Raw genomic sequence first — 25459 nt, 5'->3', positions numbered from 1 at the left:
AATTGGTGTGTTCAATCTTGAGCCATTCACCATTGCACGCTAGGAAATGAATTATTAAGAGCAAAGAAAATAGCTATCTTTGTCGTGAAAGTATATATAAATTCCACCTTATAGCTGTATGACTTGACAACACATAATCTAAGATATTTTAAGCAAGGTTGACTCTTGACTACATAATGCCATGTCCATCAAGCAAATGCCCTAATAGTGAAAAAGTTTATATAACTTTTGAGATATGCCTCCACTGAAGAAGATTTTATGAAACATGGGACAACACTGTTTTGTTATTCTCGGTCAATAACATTATAACACGCATGATAATATTTTCGTATGACATAACATAATTGGCCAAAAATAGCAAAACAGTGATATCCGATTGCAACTAAGTTTTTCTCCCACTATTGACATACAAACATAATCCACCTCCACTAATTTTCCAAGTCACTTTTTTTGAACTCATATTTTCCAAGTCATAGTGCATATATTAGAGAGCTAATAGCCCATGCATTTCATATGTACAGAGGAAATCAAAATGGTGACCTTACACATGAAACTACTTCCTCTACTTTTCATCCTTTTCCACTCAGTTTGTTCCACAACTTCAAGTTCAGCTGCAGAAAGCTTTCTTCAATGTTTTGCCTCCCACATACAGCAATATAACTCTAGCAAAATCATTATCACCAAACACAGTTCCGCTTATTTCTCAGTCGTGCAGTCTTCCATACAAAACCTCAGATTCTTGACCAGTTCAACATCAAAACCAGAAGCTATCATTACTCCCTTTCATGACTCTCATGTTCAAGCGGCTGTAATTTGCTCCAAGAAAAAGGGCCTACTAATCAGAATCCGAAGCGGGGGCCATGACTACGAGGGCCAATCTTATGTATCCAGAGCTCCTTTTGTCATCATTGATCTTTTCAATCTTCGATCTATCGATGTTGATATAGAAAATGAGAGTGCTTGGGTTGAATCCGGTGCTACTCTTGGAGAGTTGTATTACAGAACCGCAGAAAAAAGTAAGGCTTATGGATTTCCAGCAGGGTCATGTCCTACCATAGGTGTGGGGGGACATATTAGTGGAGGTGGATTCGGTACCTTGTTTAGGAAGTATGGTCTGGCAGCTGACAATGTCCTTGATGCTAAAATTGTCGACGTTAATGGCAGAATTCTTGACAGAAAATCCATGGGAGAAGAACTCTTTTGGGCTATTAGAGGAGGGGGAGGCTCAAGCTTTGGAGTCATTCTGGCATGGAAACTTAGACTGGTTCCTGTTCCTCCATCTGTTACAGTTTTCAGATTTTCAAAGACCGCAGAACAAGGGGCAACCAAACTTTTTTCTAAATGGCAAAACATTGCGGATAAGCTTCATGAAGACCTTTTCCTACATACAGTCATAGGTGTTGGAAATAAAGCTGGCACAAATGGTGGCAAAACTATTGTAATTGAATTCGGTTCATTGTTTCTTGGGCCGGTGGAGAAACTTCTCCTTTTGATGCAGGACAATTTTCCAGAGTTAAGTGTTGACCGCAGCGATTGCACTGAAATGAGTTGGATTGAGTCTGTTCTTTACTTTGATTACATCCCAAGAAACGAATCAGAAGCTTTGCTAAGTAGGACTATAAAATCTAAGAGCTTCTTCAAAGCGAAATCAGACTATGTGACTCAACCTATTTCAGAAGCTGGCTTGAAAGGTTTATGGCAAACACTAATTGAAGTGGGGGCTTACCTGATATTGACACCTTATGGTGGAAAAATGAGTGAGATTTCCAATTCAGAAATTCCTTTCCCACACAGAAGTGGAAATCTATTCAAAATCCAGTATATGGTCACTTGGAATGATTACAGGGAAACTGAGAAATATATTGGCTTGATGAGAAAGCTGTATGACTACATGGCACCATATGTTTCAAAGTTCCCAAGAGCTGCCTATTTGAATTATAAGGATCTTGACTTGGGGAGGAACAAGGATGTTCATACAAGCTATGCAGAAGCAAGCATCTGGGGTCTGAAGTATTTCAAGAACAACTTTAGGAGACTTGTTCATGTTAAGAGCTTAGTTGATCCTGGTAATTTCTTCAGGGATGAACAAAGCATCCCAGTGTGCCTATCTAGGAAGAACTAGAGTTTCAACAATGAGTACATGATAATATTAGCAATCCCAATTGCCAACAATGAATAAAGTTTGGAACTTTCTTCAAAACTCTGTCTTACCAAAACAGTGAAAATGAAAACCAAATTTCAGAAGCACTCTTCTAAATTCTGATAGTGTTCATTTCATCATTTTCTTTGTATTATGATAGTGTTCATTTCATTTCATCATTTCATCACATGGGGACAAACCAATTAAGAAAGGCCTAACCTTTACTTAAGTTGCATTTGCATTCATATACGAACAAGGTGTTTGATGAAATACCTCACAGAGTTTTTTCTCGTTATTTGAAGAAGGTTATATTATACGAGCACATGGGCAGCAAAAAAGCAACTAATTTGATAATGGGTTGCTATGAACAATCGACCAAGTTACAGAAATTTTAGCAACTAGCTATTTGTCCATACTCATTATTCACCTAAAATGACCAAGTTACAGAATTGCACGGAGACATTATGAGAAGAAAGCCACAAATATGCTTCTTTCGCTGATAAAATGTCAGACATAGCACCAGTCCAAATAAGTTGATCAGCATACGGCTCAATAGGCAAATCAATAGCCTCCATAGAAGCTGCCAAATGCGAAAAGGCCCTTACAAAATTCACAGGCAAATCCCAACGACAATTATTAATAAAATCAGCAACTTTAGCATGAAAAGTGAAAGCCACTTAGGGAGGAATGCCTAACAAATGCATCAAAGAATCGCAAATCCAAGTATCAGTCCAAAAATCAATTTGAGAACCATTGCCAATTACCCATTGAGAGTTCTCCAGGATTTGAGGCAACAACTTCTTAAGGCCCAACCAAATAGAGGTAGCAAAAAAGCTTGCTCTGAACAGTCGACCAAGACAGAAATTTTAGCAACTAGCTATATTTGTCCGTACTCCTTATTCACCTAAACTGACCAATTAATTTTCCAGAACCAAACCAAATTCCCTGATTCTAGGTTTTTTTAACCCGTCGTGCCTCAACATGTCCTTGGTGGAACTTTGCTTCCAATAACCCTCCACCAAGTAATATTCCGCAGTGCATGTGATCCAAATTAGTGGATATATTCAAAGAATATTACAGCACTTCTAATCAAATATTGGTAAACATTCATAGTGCTAACCAAGCAATAAATGTAACAAAAAAAGAAGAAGCATTGACCAGTTAGAAGACTGGAAAGTGGGGCACAAAAATAACCCAATTCATGTGGCAGAAGAGATTGGAATTGGGGTGGTCAATGCTGGGCCATTCACCATTTCAACATTGCACACTAGGAAAGGAATTATTAAGAGCAAAGAAAATAGCTATTTTTGTCGTGCAAGTATATATAAATTCCACCTTATAGCTATATGACTTGAGAAGATATAATCTAAGATGTTTTAAGCAGACGCTTGACAAGTTGACATAATGCCATGGACTAGCTAGCAGTAAAAAACTGTTTACATAAATTTTGAGATATGCCTCTATTGTTGGAGAAAGACTTCTATGAAATGGGGATAATACTTTTTTTTATTTATTCTCAGTCAATAATACTATGACATACGTGATAATACTTTCGTATGACATAATATTATTGGCCAGAAATAACAAAACTATATCCCGTTACAACAAAGTTTTTCTCCCACTAGTAACATACAAACACAATCCACCTCCACTAATTTTCCAAGTCATAGTACATATATTATGCATTTCATATGTGCAGAGGAAATCAAAATGGTGACCTTACACATGAAACTACTTCCTCTACTTTTCATCCTTTTCAACTTAGTTTGGTCCGCAACTTCAAATTCCGCTGTAGAAAGCTTTCTTCAATGTTTTACTTCCGACATAAAGCATAACTATAGCAAATCATTATCACCAAACGCAGTTCTGCTTATTTCTCAGCCGTGCAATCTTCCATACAAAACCTCATATTCGTGACCAGAGGAACATCAAGACCAGAAGCTATCATTACTCTCCTTCATGACTCTCATGTTCAAGCGGCTGTAATTTGCTCCAAGAAAAGGGCGTGCTAATCAGAATCCGAAGCAGGGGCCATGACTACGAGGGCCAATCTTACGTAGCCAGAGCTCCTTTTGTCATCATTGATCTTTTCAATCTTCGGTCTATTGATGTTGACATAGAGAATGGGAGTGCTTGGGTTGAATCCGGTGCTACTCTTGGAGAGTTGTATTACAGAATTGCAGAAAAAAGTAAGGCTTATGGATTTCCAGCGGGGTCATGTCCTACCATAGGTGTGGGGGGACATATTAGTGGAGGTGGATTTGGTACCTTGTTCAGGAAGTATGGTCTGGCAGCTGACAATGTCCTTGATGCTAAAATTGTCGACGTTAATGGCAGAGTTCTTGACAGAAAACCCATGGGAGAAGAACTCTTTTGGGCTATTAGAGGAGGGGGAGGTTCAAGCTTTGGAGTTATTCTGGCATGGAAACTTAAGTTGGTTCCTGTCCCTCCATCTGTAACAGTTTTCAAAATTTCAAAGACCACAGAACAGTGCAACCAAACTTCTTTCTAAATGGTAAAACATTGCAGATAAGCGTCATGAAGACCTTTTCCTACATTCAGTCATAGGTGTTGGAAATAAAGCAGGCACAAATGGTGACAAAACTATTATTATTGAATTCAGTTCATTGTTTCTTGGGCCCGTGGAGAAACTTCTCCCCTCGATGCAGGACAATTTTTCAGAGTTAAGTGTAGACCGCAGCGATTGCACTGAAATGAGCTGGATTGAGTCTGTTCTTTACTTTGCTTTCATCCCAAGAAACGAATCAGAAGCTTTGCTCGGGAGGACTCAACAATCTAAGAGCTTTGTTTATACCACAATTAACGAACCAATAGAGGAAGGACACATAGACAAAAGAAGGAATCGGTAAGGGGTCATTTGGCACCCACTGACTGCCAAACGCAAGGCCAAACCCCAAGGCATCTTTTGGACACATAGAACACCCACAATGAATGTCAACAGTCCCACATCGAAATTCTGCACAACATGCACACCTTCCAAGACTTATAAAAGGGGCACAAGTCCCAAAATTGAGGTAACTGGAACTTTCGGCACACTCAAAAGTTACTCTGTCTAGATTACTGTTCACCTCGTACTTACTTAAGTATCGAAGATCCTTTGGCTGGTACCACACTGTTGCCGTAGGCCTCATGAGCATTCTCACAAGCATTCTCACTTTTTGCACAGATCAGCCTCTCTACTGAGGCCCAGGACATTCCGAAGGCAAATACATCACTAAGTTGGGCCCAAAAATGTCGAATCATTTTTTAGCATCAACAAGCGTCTTCAAAGCAAAATCAGACTACGTGAATGAACCTATTTCGAAAGCTGGCTTGGAAGGCTTATGGCAAACACTAATTGAAGTAAAGGCTTACCTGATATTGACACTTTATGGTGGAAAAATTAGTGAGATTTCCAATTCAGAAATTCATTTTCCACACAGAAGTGGAAATCTATTCAAAATCCAGTATATGGTCACTTGGGATGATTACAGGGAAAATGAGATAGGTGAGAGCTTGATGAGAAAGCTGTATGACTACATGGCACCATATGTTTCAAAGTCCCCAAGAGCTGCCTATTTGAACTATAAGGATCTTGACTTGGGAAGGAACAATGATGTTCATACAAGCTATGCACAAGCAAGCATTTGGGGTTTGAAGTATTTCAAGAACAACTTTAGGAGACTTGTTCATGTTAAGACCTTAGTTGATCCTGGTAACTTCTTCAGGGATGAACAAAGCATCCCTAGTGTGCGTTCATCTAGGAAGAAATAGAATTTCAACAATAAATGCATGATAATATTAGCAATCAATAATTTAAAGATCTTTCTGCTTTAGTTTCCAAAATAACTTCCTAATAGTCAAGGCTTGTTAAAGTTTGGAACTTTCTTCAAAACCAATTGTCTGTTACCAAAACAGTGAAATTTCAGAAGCACTGTTCTAAATTCTGATAGTGTTCATTTCATCATTTTCTTTGTATTATGATGTAATAATCCGCGAAGCATGTTGTAATAATCTGCGAAGTATGATGTAATTAATAATGTCTATAAAGCAGTTATTGCATATTATACTTTACTTTTCTTTAATTGGATCAAAGTGACTAATTGATGAGATGAGATTGTCTCATCAAACTAAAGAACTCAACTTTAGCCTTTTCTAACTCTTCTTATAAAACACTTTGTCATGGCATCTTCTGGATCCTTTCAAATCCACGAATCTCGCCTCTAAACAATAGATTTGGTAGTTGCATGTTTAAAGATGTCTTAAGTTAAAGCAAAAGTGGTTGATAATATGTATGATCACATAGGGGCAAACCAATTAAGAAAGGCCTAATCTTTACTTAAATTGCGTGTGCATTCATATACAAACAAGGTGTTTGATGAAATGCCTCACAGAGTTTTTTTCCATTATTTGAAGGAGGTTATATTATAGGAGCACATGGGCAGCAAAAAAGCAACTAATTTGATAAGGGGTTGCTATGAACAGTCGACCAAGTTGCAGAAATTTTAGCAACTAGCTATTTGTCCGTACTCATTATTCACCTAAAATGACCAATTAATTTGCCAGCACCAAACCAAATTCCCTGATTCAAGGTTTTTTCTAACTCGGCCTGCCTGCCTCAACATGCCCTTGGTGGAACTTTGCTTCCAGTAACCATCCACTAAGAAATATTCCACAGTACATGTGATCCAAACTAGTGGACATATTCAAAGAATATAACAGCACTTCTAATCTAATATTGGTAAACATTGATAGTGCTAAGCAAGCAATAAATGTAACAACAACAAAAACATTGACCAGTTAGAAGACTGGAAAGTGGGGCACAAAATTAACCCAATTCATGTGGCAGAGATTTGAATTGGTGTGAACAATCTTGGGCTATTCACCATTTCAACATTGCAGACAATTGAATTGGGTTGGTGGGTAGTTGATTTTTCTGACATTTGCAGATTGTATCTTCCCTCAGGACCCTCCGGTGAGTGTAGAACTTATGGAGCAAATTCAGCGTTTGACATGCAAACATTTTCCAAAAGTTACAAGAGTCTTTGCATATTGAGCGGCGAGATTTCCATGTAAGTGATTTGAAAAACCATTACTGTCACGACACACTAGGTTTTATGTTCGATTTTTCCTTCCCTCAATAACGTTTAAAGAAAAATATAAATAAAAACGTTTTTCTCTCGAAACATTTTACGGTCAAAGTTTTTCTTTTCAATCATACATTAAACTTTTCTTCTTCTTTTCAGATTAAAATTGTTATCCAGTATAGAGTTTGTTGAATGATATTATGAGTTGATGCTAATCTTTTGGTAAAATATTGGGTAATGACTTTAGCTAAATATGCTTTATCTCTGCATGGTTCCTTTTCTTTGGTATGGGCTCCCACCTCATATCATACAGGATGTGCTTGTGAGTGATCTCATGTAAGTGTTTTTCTTTGGTTAATTAGATCGTCTTTCTTTATAATAAAAATAATATAAAAAGCATAATATTTTAAAAGGAATAATTTACGGTCTGGATTAGATCGGTTTCACTTCAAAACTGCGACCAATTTAATTACAATATAACAGTTTGGTTCAGTTCGATTTTGACAAAAATCACAAAAAAAATCAAACCAAACCAAACCAATTTAATAATGTAACATCTTTTCCTAATACAACTTAAAACTAACTTGTTAAGATTATTGACGGGTGAATAATCCCATAATAGAGCAGTAATAATTAAAGAAAAATATCAAATTAATACATGTTAATTGATGGGCTTACCAACTACAGACAAGCAAGAAGCTTTAACTTGATAAAAACAAGCAACATTAAGAGTAAACGCAAAGAGGTGCCTCAGGCTTGAAGTCACAGGCTCAATATATATCCAAGCAGCACAAGTGGTAAAGTAATTATGAAGAGCAAAGAAAATAGCTATTTTTGTCGTGCAAGTATATATAAATTCCACCTTATACCTATATCACTTGGGAAGACATAATCTAAGATGTTTTAAGCAAGCTTGACACTTGACAAGTTGACATAATGCCACGCCGTTCATCGAGGAAATGCACTAGTAGTGAAAAAATTTACACAAATTTTGAGATATACCTTCTTTGTTGGAGAAAGATTTTCATAAAATGAGGATAACATGGTATTTTATTATTTTTGATTAATAATATTATAACATACTGAATAACTCTTTTAGATAACATAGTATTGTTGATTGAAAATAGCAAAACAGTGCGCAACTAAATTTTTCCTCATCTATATACAAACACAATCCAGCATTTCTCAAAGTTCAAGATATGCTGTCACAGAAAAAGCAAAGGTAGCACAATCAAACTATTGTATGCATTTTCTTGAAGAAAAAAAAAAACTATTGCATGCATATTTTAATAAATAAATAAATAAATAAGACTACCTCAAAATACTAATTTATGTTTCACCTCTTTCAACTCACCGGTCACCATCAAATTTTTACCTTCTCCACTTCGAGTAATTTATGGTTTGCATAGTTAAAAACGACACATGCAATAGTTTGATTGGACTAGCTCAAAGTTCAAGGACAAAAGCATGCTCTTGTGATTAAAAACGTTTACAATAGTATTTAAGAATTTATATAAAAGAGATTCATTGTTATACTCAATAAATATATTTAAATTATAAAAAAAATTATATATGAAATAGACTTTAGAAACATATAAAATTCATTTATAATATAACAAAGAGACTTTAAATTTTTTATAAATTAACTACCATTGATTTCTTAAAACAAACCCAACTCCAAAATCTCATAAAAATCACCAAAAATACTCAAAAGAGCATCAAAGTAATTTAATCATCAAAATTAAATTCAATGGAGACAGTTGTCATTTTTTAAATTTTTTTTATGTTTAAATTGTATAGAATTTATCTATATCACTAATGTTAATAATAGATATATAACTAAATATCTCGTTAGGTACCCAAACAAAGACAAACAAGTCCACCAAGAATTCAAGTATTAAAATACAACCTCCACTCATATCTACGAGAAAAACTTCATCATCATCACGGCATCACAAAAAAAAACTTTATCATCCCGGATAAGCTTATCTTATTCTTATCTCTCTTCTCATGCGAAGAGACAAAACAACAGACAGGTACACCCGTCGCAACCAAAACTTTATCCATATGTCAATTAGTTATAACACTGAATAATAAGCTAAAACACTGAATAATAATTTTAGAGATTGCAAGGAAAATAACATAAAAGCGTAATTGCAGCTGAATTGAGGGCCACGGTACATAATTGTGCCAAAGTCATTGTCCAATTTGACAATGACACTGTTTTCTCTAAACGAGGCATGTTAGTGACACAATAGTCAATTCAAATCTAGAATTGTGAAAGTTGATATTTTATGTTATTTGCTGGCATTGTTTTCGTTTCCTTTCAGGATCTAGCGGGGCCTGTTTGTTTTGATTTTCCTTCCTTTCATTTTTTTTATGCGATAAAGTTTATCTATCATTCGAAATCTACATAGTTTGATAATAATGTATCAATTAAATTACATTATCAATAACAATGATTAAGATGAAACTCATAAACATTCTCTGTTAAGGAAGTTGAGATCGCATATTAAAACTCAGACTAGGCCCCTTAACTTTTCAATATGGGACAAACACTTTCAACACTCTGCACTGTATTACGAGAGGTGAATGACTTCCTTACAACGGATTTAGACAGTATTCCTTATCTTTACAATTTAAATGCCAGTTCATTTTTGTTTTGCTTAAATTAAACGAACAACCATTTATGAAATACCCGTGAACTTGACTTTAAAGCAAGGACTTGACAAATTGATGCTTGGCTACATGGGACATTAATTCTAAAGGAACATGAATTTGTAGAAATGGCAGATCAAAGATGTTGAATCTGAATTGGTCCACACTCCACACTCTCCACATGCTTGAAGCATTGTACAAGGCAAGCACCAGCCTCCCGTATATAACTCTTTTTCCACAAAACCCATAATTAAAATGGAGACAAAATTGACCCAAAATCAATTTAATCATCCCAACACCGCATGACGTTTGCATTAGCTCATATGAGCTTTTATGCTACTATAAAGCATACACAAACACTAAGCCAATTCCCCAACACAAACCACACTAAGCCAATTCCTTAAACAAAGGTAACCAGCATCATGCTTCTTCCAATTCCAAACCTTTCAATTTTCCCACTCTTTCTTTTTCTTCTGATATCAACTTCATTGACACAACCTCTACCTTCAGTACAAGACAATTTCATCAAATGCCTCTCAGAAAATTCTGAGATTTTAATCCCATTCTCCACTGCCTTAATCACCCCAAACAACTCTACATTCATTCCCACCCTACAATCTACAGCACAGAATCTTAGGTACTTGGTCCCTTCAGTGCCAAAGCCTGAGTTCATTTTCACACCATTGCATGATTCTCATGTCCAAGCTGCTGTCATTTGCTCAAAGCAGCTTGGAATACATCTCAGGGTCAGAAGTGGAGGGCATGATTATGAGGCCCTCTCTTATGTGTCCCAAACTGAAGCACCTTTCATTGTTGTAGACCTTGCCAAACTTCGATCGGTCATCGTCGATATCGAAGACAACAGCTCATGGGTTCAAGCTGGTGCCTCTATTGGTGAAGTTTACTACAGAATTGCACAGAAGAGCAAAACGCATGGCTTCCCTGCTGGGCTTTGCACAAGCTTAGGTGTGGGAGGGCACATAACTGGTGGTGCATATGGTAGCATGATGAGAAAATATGGCCTTGGTGCTGATAATGTCATCGATGCTCGAATCATTGATGTTAGTGGCAGAGTTCTTGACAGGGCAGCCATGGGAGAAGACCTGTTTTGGGCAATCAGAGGAGGTGGAGGAGCGAGCTTTGGCATCATCCTTTGGTGGAAGATAAATCTGGTTCCTGTTCCATCAACGGTGACAGTTTTTACAGTTGCTAAGACCTTGGAAACAGGTGCAACAAAGGTCCTACATAAATGGCAACAAGTAGCTGCTACTGAGCTTGATGAAGATCTCTTCATTAGGGTCGTCATACAATCATCAAAAGACAGCAAAACTGGCACTAAAACTATCACCACTCTTTACCAAGCCCAATTTCTTGGTGATGCTGACAGATTGCTTGATGTTGTGAAAACAAAATTCCCTGAATTGGGTTTGACAAAAAAAGATTGCACAGAAACAAGTTGGCTCAAATCTGTGATGTACATAGCAGGGTACCCAAGTGGAACTCCACCTGAGGTTTTGCTTCAAGGAAAATCAACATTCAAGAACTATTTCAAAGCAAAATCAGATTTTGTCAAAGACCCAATTCCTGAAACTGGGCTTGAGGGGCTTTGGAAAAGGCTGATGGAGGAAGAGAGCCCTCTGGTGATTTTCAATCCATATGGAGGACAGATGAGCAGAATTTCAGAGTCTGAAATTCCCTTCCCTCATAGAAATGGAATTCTCTTTAAAATTCAGTACTTGACTACATGGCAAGATCCCCATGAAGATGAGGCAAAGCACATGGATTGGATTAGGAAGCTTTACAATTACATGGCTCCTTATGCCACAATGTTCCCAAGGCAAGCATATGTGAATTATAGGGATCTTGATTTGGGGATTAACAAGAAGAGCAACATAAGCTTCATTGAAGCAAGTGCTTGGGGTAACAGGTATTTCAAGGACAACTTTAACAGATTGATAAAGATCAAGACCAAAGTTGATCCAGATAACTTCTTCAGGCATGAACAGAGCATCCCTCCTCTTCCACTCCCTAAAAGATCTAGAACTGGTCATCATCAACATAGTCTATAGAAGAAGAGCCAAGAGCAAGATATGATGTTTGCTGCATGGTAAGTAATGCTTTTATTGGTTTGATCAGTGTGCTTTGTTTAAGAGACTGTTTAGTCTCAACATTCAAACTGTTGTAGAAAAGTGGTGTAATGTAACCAATATGGGCACTGCAATAATGTTTTCTTTTTTGGGTCTGCAATAATGTAACCCTTATTGTAGAAGATACCTTTTACTATTATAATTTATCCAATATTCCTTTATTTTTATTTGCAGTAATGGATTCTGATTTACTACAACTCTACTTAATTGGAATAGGTATGGGAACGTTGTTTTGATTCCCGACTTCAATGTGTTTACTAATACATACGGAATCAAGCACATCAAATATGTAATTCAATACCCGAAAAACTACAAATTACATCTTCTAATTAATTTCATACCCGCTCATTTTCCTCTATTCGTTGCACAGCCCAAATCCAACTTTGTCTAGACCCAATTGAGTTTCAGAGCAAGATTAGGCCCAACCAACCTAAAAAGGTTAATGCTCTAATCAAATAGCAAACTCGAAAAAATAAACTAAGCTTATTACATAAAATTATAAATTGAATTTATTTAGAAAATAATTAAATCACTAAATCTTAGCTTAATAATACTTTTTTTGCAACTACTGTAAGAAGTCTCAAGTTCGAATTTCCATATTCAATTAATTAAAAAGTAATAACTAATAATCAAACTTTAATTGTGGAGTTCAAGTCAAATAGTAGGATGAAAGAATTTGAGATTTCATTTACCATATAAAAAAATGAGCCATTTCATTCTACCACAAAAACAATCTGCAAACGTAGATAGAACATGCAGGGGCAGCTATTAACAGCATAATAACCAAAAGCAGACATTACAAACTGTTGAGGGAAAATGTAAGTATCCCATTATAATTTCACCATCACTATCTAAGCCATGAGGTTTTATTATCTTTTAAATTCAATCTATTCAAGATTAAAGAATCTCTTAATTACAATCCCTTACTTTAAGAGAACACCCTTTGATTTCATGATAAAGAAACATGAGCAATGTGTTTGGTTTTGCAGCTGCACCTAAGTAGAATCTTAAGTTGCCACATATTCCTTTCGAAAATCAAGCTACTCGTCATTCAAGGAATCTTAGTGAGTGAATGGCCCACTAAAATAATAGTTTGGTTATGGAAATTTGTAGTGTTTGTGTGCGAATTTGGTTAAGAAAGAACTAGGGATTCTGTTTATTTGGACGGTTGCATCTAGATTGAATTTCTAGGCTGCCTACGTATCTTTAACGGAATCAAACCAACGTAGTTCAGACTTGGCATAAAAATGTGTTTGATTTGATTTATGGGAATTTGGTTGATGTATTCAGTGATTCGTATTTTGTTGTGATTGTGTCTAATAGGATGCTAGACTACTTACGTACCCTTGACGGGATCAAACCGACGTAATTCCAAAATTTTGGTTTTATTTGCATGGTTTTATACCACTTGGGCCTTTTGACGTGGTTTTGTACAACTTGGGCTTCAATTTGATGATTTGGGAATTAATGGGCCTTTATTAATCCATAATTTGCGGACTTGAGACTTTGCACCAATTGTTCGTCAACTGAATTTTTAACGGACAAGTCCATTTTGGGCATGAGACTAATTATGAGCCCATTGTATATGAGACTGCCAAATCTTAGAATATTAGCTTCAGACCATCGGGTCTTGAGAGAGGTACATACAGTGCCAGCCCTAATTAATTTTCGATTAGGGCCTTGCCTTGCTCCAACTAGTTCCTTCACGGCTTAGTGCCAAAACGAAGTGTCTTTTAATTTGATTAAGACACCCAAGGATAAAAATCATTGTCCAAGTGAAGTCTGAATTAACTTCCTTATCGAATTGGAACCCCTGGAGCATTAAGGAAAGCAAGCCCCTTTTCCATATAGAATTGACTATATGAATTTCTTTTAAAAAAGACATATGTGCACCGCAACTTTAGATAGCTAGAAAATAAAACGATAGCTCTTGATATGTTTCTTTTGCTTTTCCAGACCAGCCTGTGACTTCCCAAAGCCGTTTGCTGAATCATCAAAAGAAGAAAAAAATTGTTTCTTCCCTTATGGGATTTTACGTGGTAACCTACATGCCCACAATCTTCCTGTTCTTCATCTTCTTTTTTTCTTTTCCCATGTTGCTGACTTCTTTCTTTACATGTACAGATTAAGAAGGTGCCTTAACGTGAGCCATATTTAGAGCTTTGAGATTCCTTCATTTATAGAGAAAGCAATTTGTCTTCCTGCTTCAGAAACCAAAGACAAAGCTTGCTTGAGTATTTGCTTTGCCTATTCTTCTTTTCTTTTCTCATATTTATGTATTTATTATTTATGTTTTCATTGAACTCTTTTGCATGTGCAACAACAGCAAAACGAGGCCTTCTTAAATTGAGTGCTTTTGGGAATTTGCTTCCAACCAACACATCCCCACAGACTTGGATGTTGAATACATCTTGGAAGCATTTGATCAAAGTTGCCTGTTGGAAAACATTGCCCTGGCTTTGTTTATAATGATAGAAGTCATCATAATCAGGAACTCTTGAGTTAATCGAAACCTGGGGCCTTGAGCAAACAAGAAAACCGTGCCATAGAACTATGATTAAGAAAGTGCCTTGCCGTGGGCCATATTTAAAGCTTTGAGATTCCTTTGTTTATAGAGAAAGCAACATGTTGGTGAATTATTATTGCTCTTATTCACTTTTAAAAAGATTTCCACACAACCACCCCTTTTTCTTCTAACTCGTACTTTATTTATTTATTTTTGAGTGAATATTATCACTTCAACACAAACCCCACAAAATTGATTTTGTAAGGTAACAAAAGAACATGAAGTATCTTTCAGATTCTTCCTGCTGGTAACAAACTTTGATTCTTTAGGTAGCACTTACTATGCATAAAATTGAGCTGAATCATGGACCTTTTCATAGTCTATACAACAAACAACTTTTTATACTGATGCAGCCTGAATTACCTAAACTTAATATAAATATGGAAAATATGTTACACATTTGATGTGGCTTGAAAATAAAATAAATAGTATGTGGGAAAGTAAAACACAAAACATAGTTTTAGCTCAAGAGCCATCGAATGAGTGTGATATGATGGATGTCCTTCAAATTTTCATATGAAATTTTTTTTCAAACGAATTGAATGGGTAAAATGAAACTCGGATATACGTTCAAGAATCATTGCGATTAAAAACACTAAAAATTCAAACATAAATTTACCGCAAGACTTAACCCGTGTAAAGAAAGAGCTGGGTCAATTGGCCCCGAGGAGTTTCGGAGCAAAGAAGGTGAACCTGAAAAAGACAATGCTTGCCCAGACCATACAGCCACCGGAATAGCTAAGCCAACTTTTCTAAAAGCACAAGTTTTGGTTGTGATTTTCACACTCATTTTTCAACTTCTACACTCAACTCTTGAATGCATGAAAAGTGTAAAGTATTTTGTTTGGAGCGCAGATAGCTAAACAAGAAGTAAGAATAATCAAATGTGAACCTGTTAATATAAAAAATAACTTACGCATATGCAGAGAGAGAAAGCAGTTAACCAACATGTTAACTGGTAGAGAACAAGAAGGAAAAACTGCTGGAGAAAATACCAAAATCAGACATACAAAAGAAGTTGACAGCCATACAAAATTAAAAGAAGTATGCTTCAGATTCTTTCAGATACATTAATATATGAAACTTGGCTCTTCATGCCTGTAGCACTAGTACTGAGGCATAATTTTAGCTGATTTATAGATGCATCTTTTTATATGTATATGGTATAGAGGGATGGTATACATTAGGGGCGGGCTAAAAAAAAAACTGGTGAACTGATGCAGTCGACCGAACTGGCCGGTTTGGCTCGATTATAGGTCAAAAGACTAGATTTGGCCGAACCCATATGTGTCCAACCCTAGTAGAAATTAGCCTAAATTGTCGGCAGATTTGACAGAAAATGAAATAACAAGGGAATGAATCTGTTGGTTCGTACTCCAACAATTGGGTTCAATGGAACCTTCACTTAATCAATGAATCGTTGATTTTATTGAAGAAAACTCTCAAAAGTCAAAACATTATAGCTAGTGGTGTTTCATCATTTGACTATAGTACTTGTTAGATGAATATCAATACCGAAAAAGCTTTTTTTCAAACCAAAATCAGATTTTTTTTATTTTTTATTTTTCTAACAGAACCCGTGGAGGGGTTCAAAAGCTGGAAAATGAGGCAGGCCTAATCACTTGGGATCCTTAGTGGAGACTGAGTCAGTCAAATATATCAGAGTCTATAATTCCATTTTCACATGGAGGTGGAGTCTTTTACACCAATGAACATACACAAAGCAGAAAGAAGTGAAAGCTTTGATTGACAGAAGCGTATGGTAGGCGTCCATTCCACAAAATACAGAACTCAAAGTGGAGGCCATTGACCAGAATGATATCAACACCACATTTTCAGAAAATAAGTGGACAAAAAAGCTTAAACTACTAAAAACGGGCCAACAAATCAGCCAGGCAAATGAGTACAAAAAGAAACTTAGAGCATCTTCGACTGATATGTTAAATTGCCACATGTGGATATGAAATTACAAAAATTGAAGGTTAAAGTTGCTCCAACCGAGTAGTCAAACCCTACATAGATTTGAAAGCAAGAAGAGATATGTCAAAAATAACATATCTAAAAGCTTGATGTCAAATATTATTTTAATATTTTTTTAGTCATAAACCCCACTATTACTTATTCTTTTTTAAAACTTTATGCATTATATGGGTCCGTTTGCTTTTAAAAATATAATAAAATAATATGATATTTGGCATTTTGAGTGGAGTTAATTTTTTTTCCAAAGTGTCAAATTGTCACATAAGTCATCAAATTCAAATTTAACATTTTGCATTTGACATCTCCCTTAGAGATGCTCTTATATAGTTGCAGCCGCACTATGCACCATGTAAACTAACTTGATAGATCATTTTGAGTGCTGCTAAATGAACCCTAAAATTAATTGAGTGCACCCTACTACCAAACTATTTATTGAATTACTAATTTACCCAAATATAAAATGACCAAAAAAGATATATTAAATTGTGAAACAAATATAATTTTAATAAGTACACCCTACTCACCATATCCAACCCTAATCAAACGTAGAGAAGTTTTCGTTTTGCTTGATGTCGACGGCAAATAACGCAACGAACATTGATGGTAGTACAAAGAGGTGTCATTGAATGTTTGTTCGCTTGCCCCTTCCTTTGCTAACCAACAGCCCTCCATCGCTGCCCAACAACTCCTCCATTAGACATGAAGTTTAAAGAAATTATTAAGAGACCAAATCTGAAAGTGGAAGACCATCTAACTATTCAGAACAATCATTGAAGATATTAGTTGGATCTAAAGTTCAAATATAAGAAGGCATTTGGAAATTAGTTTTCAAGTTTTCATTTGAATCAAGTTTGCAGTAACTATTACACCCATATGGCGTGTTGTCAAACCAGTTTGAACAAATTCGTTATTTGAAGACTAAATCAAAACCCCTTTAAGATGAGGGAAAAAAAAAAAGGGGAATTTGCAGAACAAATAAAACCCAAATTTGTTCAAATTGACTCCTTTTAATGTGAAGAATAAAAGTTTTAGAAGAAATTAAAATATGACGTGACAAAATAGATGTGATATAGTGTATTAGGGTGTACCAAGGGTATTTTTGGTAATTAAATAGGGTGTACTTAGTTAATTTTATATTTTGATTTAAATGTTAGGGTGTACGTAGATTATAGGGTGTACTCAGTTAATTTTAGGGTTCTTTTAGCATCACTCATCATTTTACACAACTTTTAGATCCCAAAATTTTAAATTAATTAGAAATGGATCAACAACGTTTATCAAACGTGCACACGTGACGTTTGCATTAGGTCAAATACACGTTGGTGTTGGTGACAGACCTTCATACTTCTATAAAGCAATGCAAGACACTAAGCTATATCCCCAACACCATTCAAGATACTTGAGAACAAGGCAGCATGATGCTTCCAAACTTTTCAGTTTCTTCATTGGTTTTTTTCCTTCTGATATCAGCTTCATGGGCACATACTCGGACTCCACCTTCAATACAAGACAATTTAACCAAATGCCTCTCAAAATATTCTCAGACTTCCGTTCCATTCTCCCAAGCCTTTTTCACTCCAAATACGTCTACATTCACTACTGTCCTCGAATCTTCTGCACAAAACCTCAGGTATTTGGTACCTTCAATGCCAAAGCCAGAGTTTATTTTCACACCAGTGCATGATTCTCATGTCCAAGCTGCTGTTATTTGCTCAAAAAAGCTTCAAATACACCTCAGGGTCAGAAGTGGAGGCCATGATTATGAAGGCCTCTCTTATGTATCCCAGATTGAAACACCTTTCATTGTTGTAGACCTTGCCAAGCTTCGGTCAGTCAATGTTGATATCAAAAACAACGCCGCATGGATTCAAGCTGGTGCCACCATTGGTGAGGTTTACTACAGAGTTGCAGAGAAAAGCAAAACTCATGGTTTTCCTGCCGGGCTCTGCACGAGTCTAGGCGTTGGCGGACATATAACTGGAGGTGCATATGGTTCCATGATGAGGAAATATGGCCTTGCTGCTGATAACGCCATTGATGCTCGAATTGTTGACGTCAAAGGGAAAATCCTTGATCGAAAGGCAATGGGAGAGGACCTGTTTTGGGCCATCAGAGGAGGTGGAGGAGCAAGCTTTGGAATCATCCTTTGGTGGAAGATAAAGCTGGTTCCTGTTCCAGCAACTGTGACAGTTTTTGCAGTTGCTAAGACCTTGGAAACAGGTGCCACAAAGCTCCTCCATAGATGGCAACAAGTAGCTCCAGTAATTGATGAGGATCTGTTTATCAGAGTTTTCATACAATTAGCAAATGGCACCAAAACTGGCAGTAAAACAGTCACAACTGTTTACCAGGCCCAATTTCTTGGAGGTGCTGATAGATTAGTTCATGTCATGCAGAAAAGCTTCCCTGAATTGGGCGTGACAAGAAAAGATTGTACTGAAACAAGTTGGATCAAGGCTGTGCTGTTCATAGCAGGGTACCCAAGTGGAACTCCAACTGAGGTTTTGCTTCAAGGAAAATCCACAGGCAAGAACTACTTCAAAGCCAAATCTGACTTTGTCCAGAACCCAATTCCAGAAACTGGGCTTCAGGGGCTATGGAAGAGGTTGCTGCAAGAAGCCTCTCCTCTGATGATTTTGACCCCTTATGGTGGAATGATGAGCAAGATTTCAGAGTCTGCAATACCTTTTCCCCACAGAGGGGTGCTGTTTAAAATTCAGTACGTGAGTGGATGGCAAGAGGGAGATAAAACTGAGGCAAAGCACATGAATTGGATCAGGAAGCTTTACAGTTACATGGCCCCTTATGTTACAATGTCTCCAAGGCAAGCATATGTGAATTATAAGGATCTTGATTTGGGGATTAACAAGAAGAGCAACACAAGCTTTATTGAAGCGAGTTCTTGGGGTTACAGGTATTTCAAGGACAACTTTAACAGATTGGTAAAAATTAAGACCAAAGTTGATCCTAATAACTTCTTCAGGCATGAACAGAGCATCCCACCTCTTCCAAAAAGAGGACATCACTAGGGAGCCAGAAGCTAGACATGGTATGGATTTGAATGGTTTGATCAGTGTGTTTTGTTCATCAAATTTTTATACAGACTCGAATAAATTTGTCATAAAAGCCTCTTGGAGACTTGGTGAGACATTCTACTTCTGTAGAAAAGTAATGTAATCAAATTCATTTCAATGGCTCAGCCCAACTTTTGCTCTAACTTTGTCATCTCCAGGCCCCAATCCGCCTAGATAAATGATAATGTTTTGGTCAGACTATGCCAAAGAGAACTTACACTTCCTATACTCACTACTTGTGCATCCATAAGCTCAACACTAGTGCTAAAAAAACAGGTTTCACTTATTGATTCAAAGAGTTGTAACGGAAGTTAAACTTTTGTTTTAGTTTTCCTTTGCACAACTTGCTTACTGATCATTGATTGTTATTCAAGAAAACGCTCAAGTAAAATTTTTTATAACTGATACCATTGATGAGGAGATTTTCGATTTTTCAGTTTCAAATGCTTTAATTTCCTTTCAGTTACAAAATCTCAGTAGATGTTAACAGAGAAATTGAAGCATGAAAACCCCCAGCTAATGGAAGCAATTGGAGTGGAAGCAAAAATGGCTCACCTTCTAACCTATGCAATAGTTTCTCTCTTCTTCTCAGTTTCCTCTGCAGTAGTTGACCTCGTCCCTGAACACAACTTTGTTACTTGCGTTGCCAACCAGTCTCCACAATACTCAGCCACCATAAGCAAATTGGTGTACAGCCCTCATTCCCCTTCATTTTCATTTATTTTTCAGTCCTCTATACAAAACTTCAGGTTCAACAGCACCAAATTTCATAAGCTTCAATACATCATTACACCGTATAGCGCTGATCACGTCAAAGCTGCAATCATTTGTAGCAAAGTACATGGCCTGCAAGTCAGGATTCGAAGCGGTGGTCACGACTATGAGGGGCTCTCATATAATTCATATGTCCCCTTTATCATCATTGATCTTGTCAACCTTAATAATGTGAGAGTTGACAGCAACAATGGCACTGCATGGGTTCAAGCTGGTGCCACAGTTGGTGAGCTTTACTATCATGTTGCCAATCAGAGCAAAGGCCATGGCTTCCCAGCTGGTGTTTGCCCTAGTATGGGGGCTGGGGGGCATATCAGTGGTGGTGGACAAGGCACATTGATGAGAAAATTTGGCCTTGCTGCTGATAATGTTGTAGATGCAATTGTGATTACTGCTGATGGAAATATTCTTGACAGGCAAGGAATGGGTGAGGATTTCTTTTGGGCCATTAGAGGAGGTGGAGGAGGAAACTTTGGAGTTGTAGTTGAATGGAAGATCAATTTGGTTCCAGTTCCTCCTAAGGTGACAGTTTTCAACATCCCAAGAACCCTTGAACAAAATGCAACCAAATTGATTCACAGGTGGCAACAGATTGCTCACAAGTTTCATGAAGATCTATTCATAAGAATCATTATATTTGTAGGCAAGGATTCTAAGGGTGGAAAAACAATCCAGGCCAATTTCAATTCATTGTTTCTTGGAACCAGTGATCAACTAGTCCCACTGATGGCAAAAAGCTTTCCTGAGTTGGGCTTGAAGCCTGAGGACTGCAAGGAAATAAGTTGGATCCAGTCCACTATTTACAGTAATGGTGAAAACCCAGGACAGCCCTTGGAGGTTTTGTTAGACAGAAACCATGTTCAAAAAGGCTTCTTCAAAGGCAAATCAGATTTTGTGACTGAACCCATTTCAGAAACAAACTTAGAAGCCATATGGAAGGTAATGCAAGAAGGTGAGGCTGGTGTTATGGTTTGGGATCCTTACGGTGGAAAAATGTGTGAGATTTCAGAATCTTCAATTCCATTTCCACATAGGGCTGGAGTTTTACACAACATACAATACTTCAGCAAATGGCAAGAGGGGGGATATTTGGCTGAGCAGAGGCATTTGAAGTGGATGAACAGACTTTACAACTTCATGGCTCCATTTGTGACTAAAACCCTAGGACTGCATATGTCAACTACAGGGATTTGGACATTGGGAGAAATATCCATGGAATATTTTCTGAAGCCAAGATTTGGGGTGAAAAGTACTTCAAGGGAAATTTTGATCAATTGGCTCATATAAAGGGTATGGTTGATTATGGAAACTTCTTCAAGAATGAGCAAAGTATTGCACCAAACTTTTATCTATGAGGAAATATTTTGGTTGAAGTTAGAATCAAATTGGTGATTGGGACTATATGTAACTCCAATTTTCTGTTACAAAGGCAAAAAAGAATGTCTTTTTCCTATCAATATTTTGTTTTTGTCATCCCATAAACAATGTAATAACAATGTGTTTGTCCTCAAAGGTATGTTTTATATGTTGATCCTAGAATGCTACATGAAAAGAGAGAGCCGGTGCATTAAACTTTGTTGATGTAGGGGAGCTTTGTAAGGTGGCAAGTGGAATATGTAAATTGACACATTGCAACCATGCAAGACTCAGCTCTGGACACATTACACATTGCACTCAGGTCTTGACATATTGCAACCATGCAAGACTCAAGTGGAATATGATGTTTAATATATGCAGCCAAACTCAAACTCAAACTCAAGCTCATCTAATCTAGAAGCCTGAACTCCTCATAGAGATGGCGTTAATTTCACTAATAGCTTCTTTGTTTTTGGTCTCAGTTTCACTGCCAATTTCTAGTTCAATCTGTGGTGAAATTTTCAGTCAGTGCATGACAGCTCAATCCAGTTACTACACAAGAATTTCTGATCAAACAATTCACACCTCAAATTCCTCTTTGTATACAACAATCTTGCAATCTTCCCAACAAAATCCCAGATGGTTAAACTCCACATCAAAGCCTCTTCTTATTGTTACACCTCTCAAGGAATCTGAAATCCAAGCAGCTGTTCTTTGCAGCAGAAAACTTGGCTTACAAGTCAGGGTTAGAAGTGGAGGCCATGACTTTGAAGGCCTGTCTTACCTCTGCAAAACCCCATTTGTCCTCATTGACCTCATCAATCTGCGTTCTGTTGTGGTAAATGTTGCAGATCAAACAGCTTGGGTTCAGTCAGGAGCTACACTTGGTGAGCTTTATTATAGCATTGCCAAGAAAAGTGAGGTCCTTGGATTTCCAGCAGGGTTTTGTCCTATTGTTGGGATTGGTGGGCATTTCAGTGGAGGTGGGCTTGGTACCTTGATGAGGAAGCATGGCCTAGCAGCTGACAATGTCATAGATGCTCGCCTAATTGATGTCAATGGAAGAATCCTAGACAGAAGAACAATGGGTGAGGATCTGTTTTGGGCCATTAGAGGAGGTGGGGGATCAAGCTTTGGGATCATACTTTCATGGAAAATCAAATTGGTTCGGGTTCCAAAAATTGTGACTGTTTTTACAGTTCATAAAACATTGGCAGAAGGTGCAAGCAAGCTTGTTCACAGGTGGCAATACGTTGCAGACAAGTTTCATGAAGATCTTTTGCTCAGGATCATCATTGAAAATATGGGGAGTGGGAAGGATAAAAAAGTCCAAGTATCTTTCAGCTCACTGTTTCTAGGAGGAATTGACAGACTAATGCCATTGATGGATCAGAGCTTTCCAGAGCTGGGATTGCAGGCAAAAGACTGCATTGAAATGAGTTGGATCCAATCTGTCCAGTATTTTGCTGGCTTCCAAAAAGACCAGTCCCCAGAGGTCTTGCTGTACCCCCTCCGGAAGATCAACTTCAAGTCTAAATCGGACTATGTGAAGCAACCTATACCAGAGGTTGGTCTAAAAGGGATTTGGGAGTGGTTTCAGCAAGATCAAACAGTGTTCATGACAATGGATCCTTTTGGTGGAAAGATGAATGAGATTTCAGAATTTGAAATTCCATTTCCCCACAGAAAGGGTAATTTGTACAACATACAATACATAGTGAAGTGGGATGTAAATAGTGTTGAGGAAACCAACAAGCATATACACTGGATAAGAATGCTTTATAGGTTTATGAGCCCTTATGTTTCTAGATCTCCAAGGGGTGCCTATATCAACTATAAGGATCTTGATTTGGGGAGCAACAAGCAAGACAACACAAGCTACTTGGAAGCAAGTGCTTGGGGCACAAAGTACTTCAAGGGTAATTTCAAGAGGCTGGCACAAGTGAAGAGCAAGGTTGATCCAGACAACTTCTTCAGAAATGAACAAAGCATTCCACCTCTTCCTGCTTCGTTTAGAATTACAGACTTTTAGACCAAGACTTCTGTCTGTTTTGCTTTATATGTACGTTAAGTGCTTTTTTATAACAACTTCAGCAAAGAAAGCCTCTCATCTTAGTTTTCGGCTTTTTAAATTTGAAGGATAACGTAGCTTTCAGCTTATCATATAGCCAGCATGTGACATAATCTAGTCACAAGAAAACGTTAACATTTGCCTTGTAAGAATCAGCTGGTATTTGCTTTCATGCTACATATGACTATTGACACAGAGTCAACTTAAATCTCAAATTCCGCTAAGAAACAAAATAGTATTGAAATAAGAATCTATTGCTAAATTTCAAACAAGAGATTTTTGTAGAAAATGTCACTTGAATTTATACATCCGTTTCTTGTAGAAATGTCACTTGAATTTATACATCCGTTTCAAATTTAAGAGAAATATCACCTTAATTTTTCAATTTTTAAAATTCATGATTTGTCATTTGACTTTAACACCATTTAATTTTTCATTCATTTTAAAAGGGGTATCTCAGTTTTTTCGTTTTCAAGAGTATTTTAAAAATGAAAAAATCATTATATAAAAAATTGTATTTTTTAAAAAAATCTCACCTTCGTGTAATCACAAAATATTAAACATTAATTAACTCAATAATTTAACAATATATTATTTTATTTTTTTAACATATTTTGAAAAGCTATTTTATAGGACGGGGCTAATTTAGCCCTCATTAATAGAGATGGCATTAGAACAGGCTAAATTTTAGTTTTGGTTGGGGTGTGCCAAGGCCATGCAGTAATGCAATACTGTGGGCCTCCCCATCTAAAAATATAATATCAAGTGGGCCGTGGCCCACATATCAAATATTATATTGATAAGAACAGATATTACGCTTCATTTTAGCCAAAAGACCAAGAAAGGTATGCTTTGTCCTCTACTGCACCTCCTCTTCTATATGCAACTCTCCCTCTCCTATTTCATTCGACTTTGCGATGGAGGACTTGACATGCTCCTACTTCAATGCTCTTTTTTCCTGTTGAACAGTGTGCCCTAGTGTTATTCTTTATTCTTCTTCTCTTCGGATAAAGATTTATAAAAAAAAGAATATTTCTATCATGAATTCTATTGAAATATAAAATCGAATTTAAATGTAAAAAGACGGATAATATTTGAATTTAAGTATAAAGTGACGTAAACACATTGTGAAAGTGAACTAATAACGTAACATACATATGATGTCCCAAATGCTTGTTTTAAGTGTGTGATTAAAGAAGAACCAGGTCCTCTTAACTGATGTGGCATGCAGATCATCTGCAACATCACATTTGAATTTGTCTGTAGATATGACCTATTCAACACATGTTGAACCTAGAATGCTACAAGGAAACAGATAGAGCCACAAGCAATGGCCATATGTTTTCTTCAAATTGCACCAAGTGGAACTTCATACCCATTAATTATAAGAATGAATTTAATTAACCCTCTATCTATCTATTAAACAAAAGGTTAGGAGACTGGGGGTCATGACACATTGTGGGTTACATCTGAAACAAGGAAACAGCAAGACTTTTAACTTCAGTTTGCCAATTGCCGATTGAAGTGAAAAAGGACAAATTGGTTTTAATATGGTAGATGCTTGATCCACTCCATTGGAATTATCACTTTATTTTTTTATTTTTGT

General features: G+C 36.8%; 4 protein-coding genes and 2 pseudogenes across 5 annotated transcripts; all 6 read left to right on the top strand.

Annotated features, from left to right (window-relative positions):
• LOC18780807 (berberine bridge enzyme-like 8) lies at window positions 444-2247 on the top strand. The gene has a single exon (XM_007211716.2). The coding sequence runs from the start codon at window positions 503-505 to the stop codon at window positions 2120-2122; it is 1620 nt and encodes a 539-aa protein (XP_007211778.2). The 5' UTR covers window positions 444-502; the 3' UTR covers window positions 2123-2247.
• On the top strand, window positions 3851-5914 carry LOC18780628 (annotated as a pseudogene).
• Window positions 10143-12205, top strand: LOC18778395 (berberine bridge enzyme-like 15). Its single transcript, XM_007213830.2, has one exon. The coding sequence runs from the start codon at window positions 10308-10310 to the stop codon at window positions 11952-11954; it is 1647 nt and encodes a 548-aa protein (XP_007213892.1). The 5' UTR covers window positions 10143-10307; the 3' UTR covers window positions 11955-12205.
• Window positions 17957-19795, top strand: LOC18779389 (berberine bridge enzyme-like 13). The gene has a single exon (XM_007211536.2). It carries the CDS (start codon window positions 17994-17996, stop codon window positions 19605-19607), a length of 1614 nt encoding a protein of 537 aa, XP_007211598.2. The 5' UTR covers window positions 17957-17993; the 3' UTR covers window positions 19608-19795.
• LOC18779792 lies at window positions 19968-21892 on the top strand (annotated as a pseudogene). Its single transcript, XR_002271396.1, has one exon. The product of XR_002271396.1 is annotated as a berberine bridge enzyme-like 15 (transcript).
• Window positions 22198-23967, top strand: LOC18781202 (berberine bridge enzyme-like 22). Its single transcript, XM_020562735.1, has one exon. It carries the CDS (start codon window positions 22222-22224, stop codon window positions 23812-23814), a length of 1593 nt encoding a protein of 530 aa, XP_020418324.1. The 5' UTR covers window positions 22198-22221; the 3' UTR covers window positions 23815-23967.

Source organism: Prunus persica, chromosome G4 (assembly GCF_000346465.2).
Source record: "Prunus persica cultivar Lovell chromosome G4, Prunus_persica_NCBIv2, whole genome shotgun sequence".
Taxonomy (NCBI): domain Eukaryota; kingdom Viridiplantae; phylum Streptophyta; class Magnoliopsida; order Rosales; family Rosaceae; genus Prunus; species Prunus persica.
This window is presented reverse-complemented; position numbering and strand designations above follow the sequence as displayed.

Coding starts and splice junctions, on each gene's coding strand:
- LOC18780807 (XM_007211716.2), top strand. CDS start 503: ATGCATTTCATATGTACAGAGGAAATCAAAATGGTGACCTTACACATG.
- LOC18778395 (XM_007213830.2), top strand. CDS start 10,308: ATGCTTCTTCCAATTCCAAACCTTTCAATTTTCCCACTCTTTCTTTTT.
- LOC18779389 (XM_007211536.2), top strand. CDS start 17,994: ATGATGCTTCCAAACTTTTCAGTTTCTTCATTGGTTTTTTTCCTTCTG.
- LOC18781202 (XM_020562735.1), top strand. CDS start 22,222: ATGGCGTTAATTTCACTAATAGCTTCTTTGTTTTTGGTCTCAGTTTCA.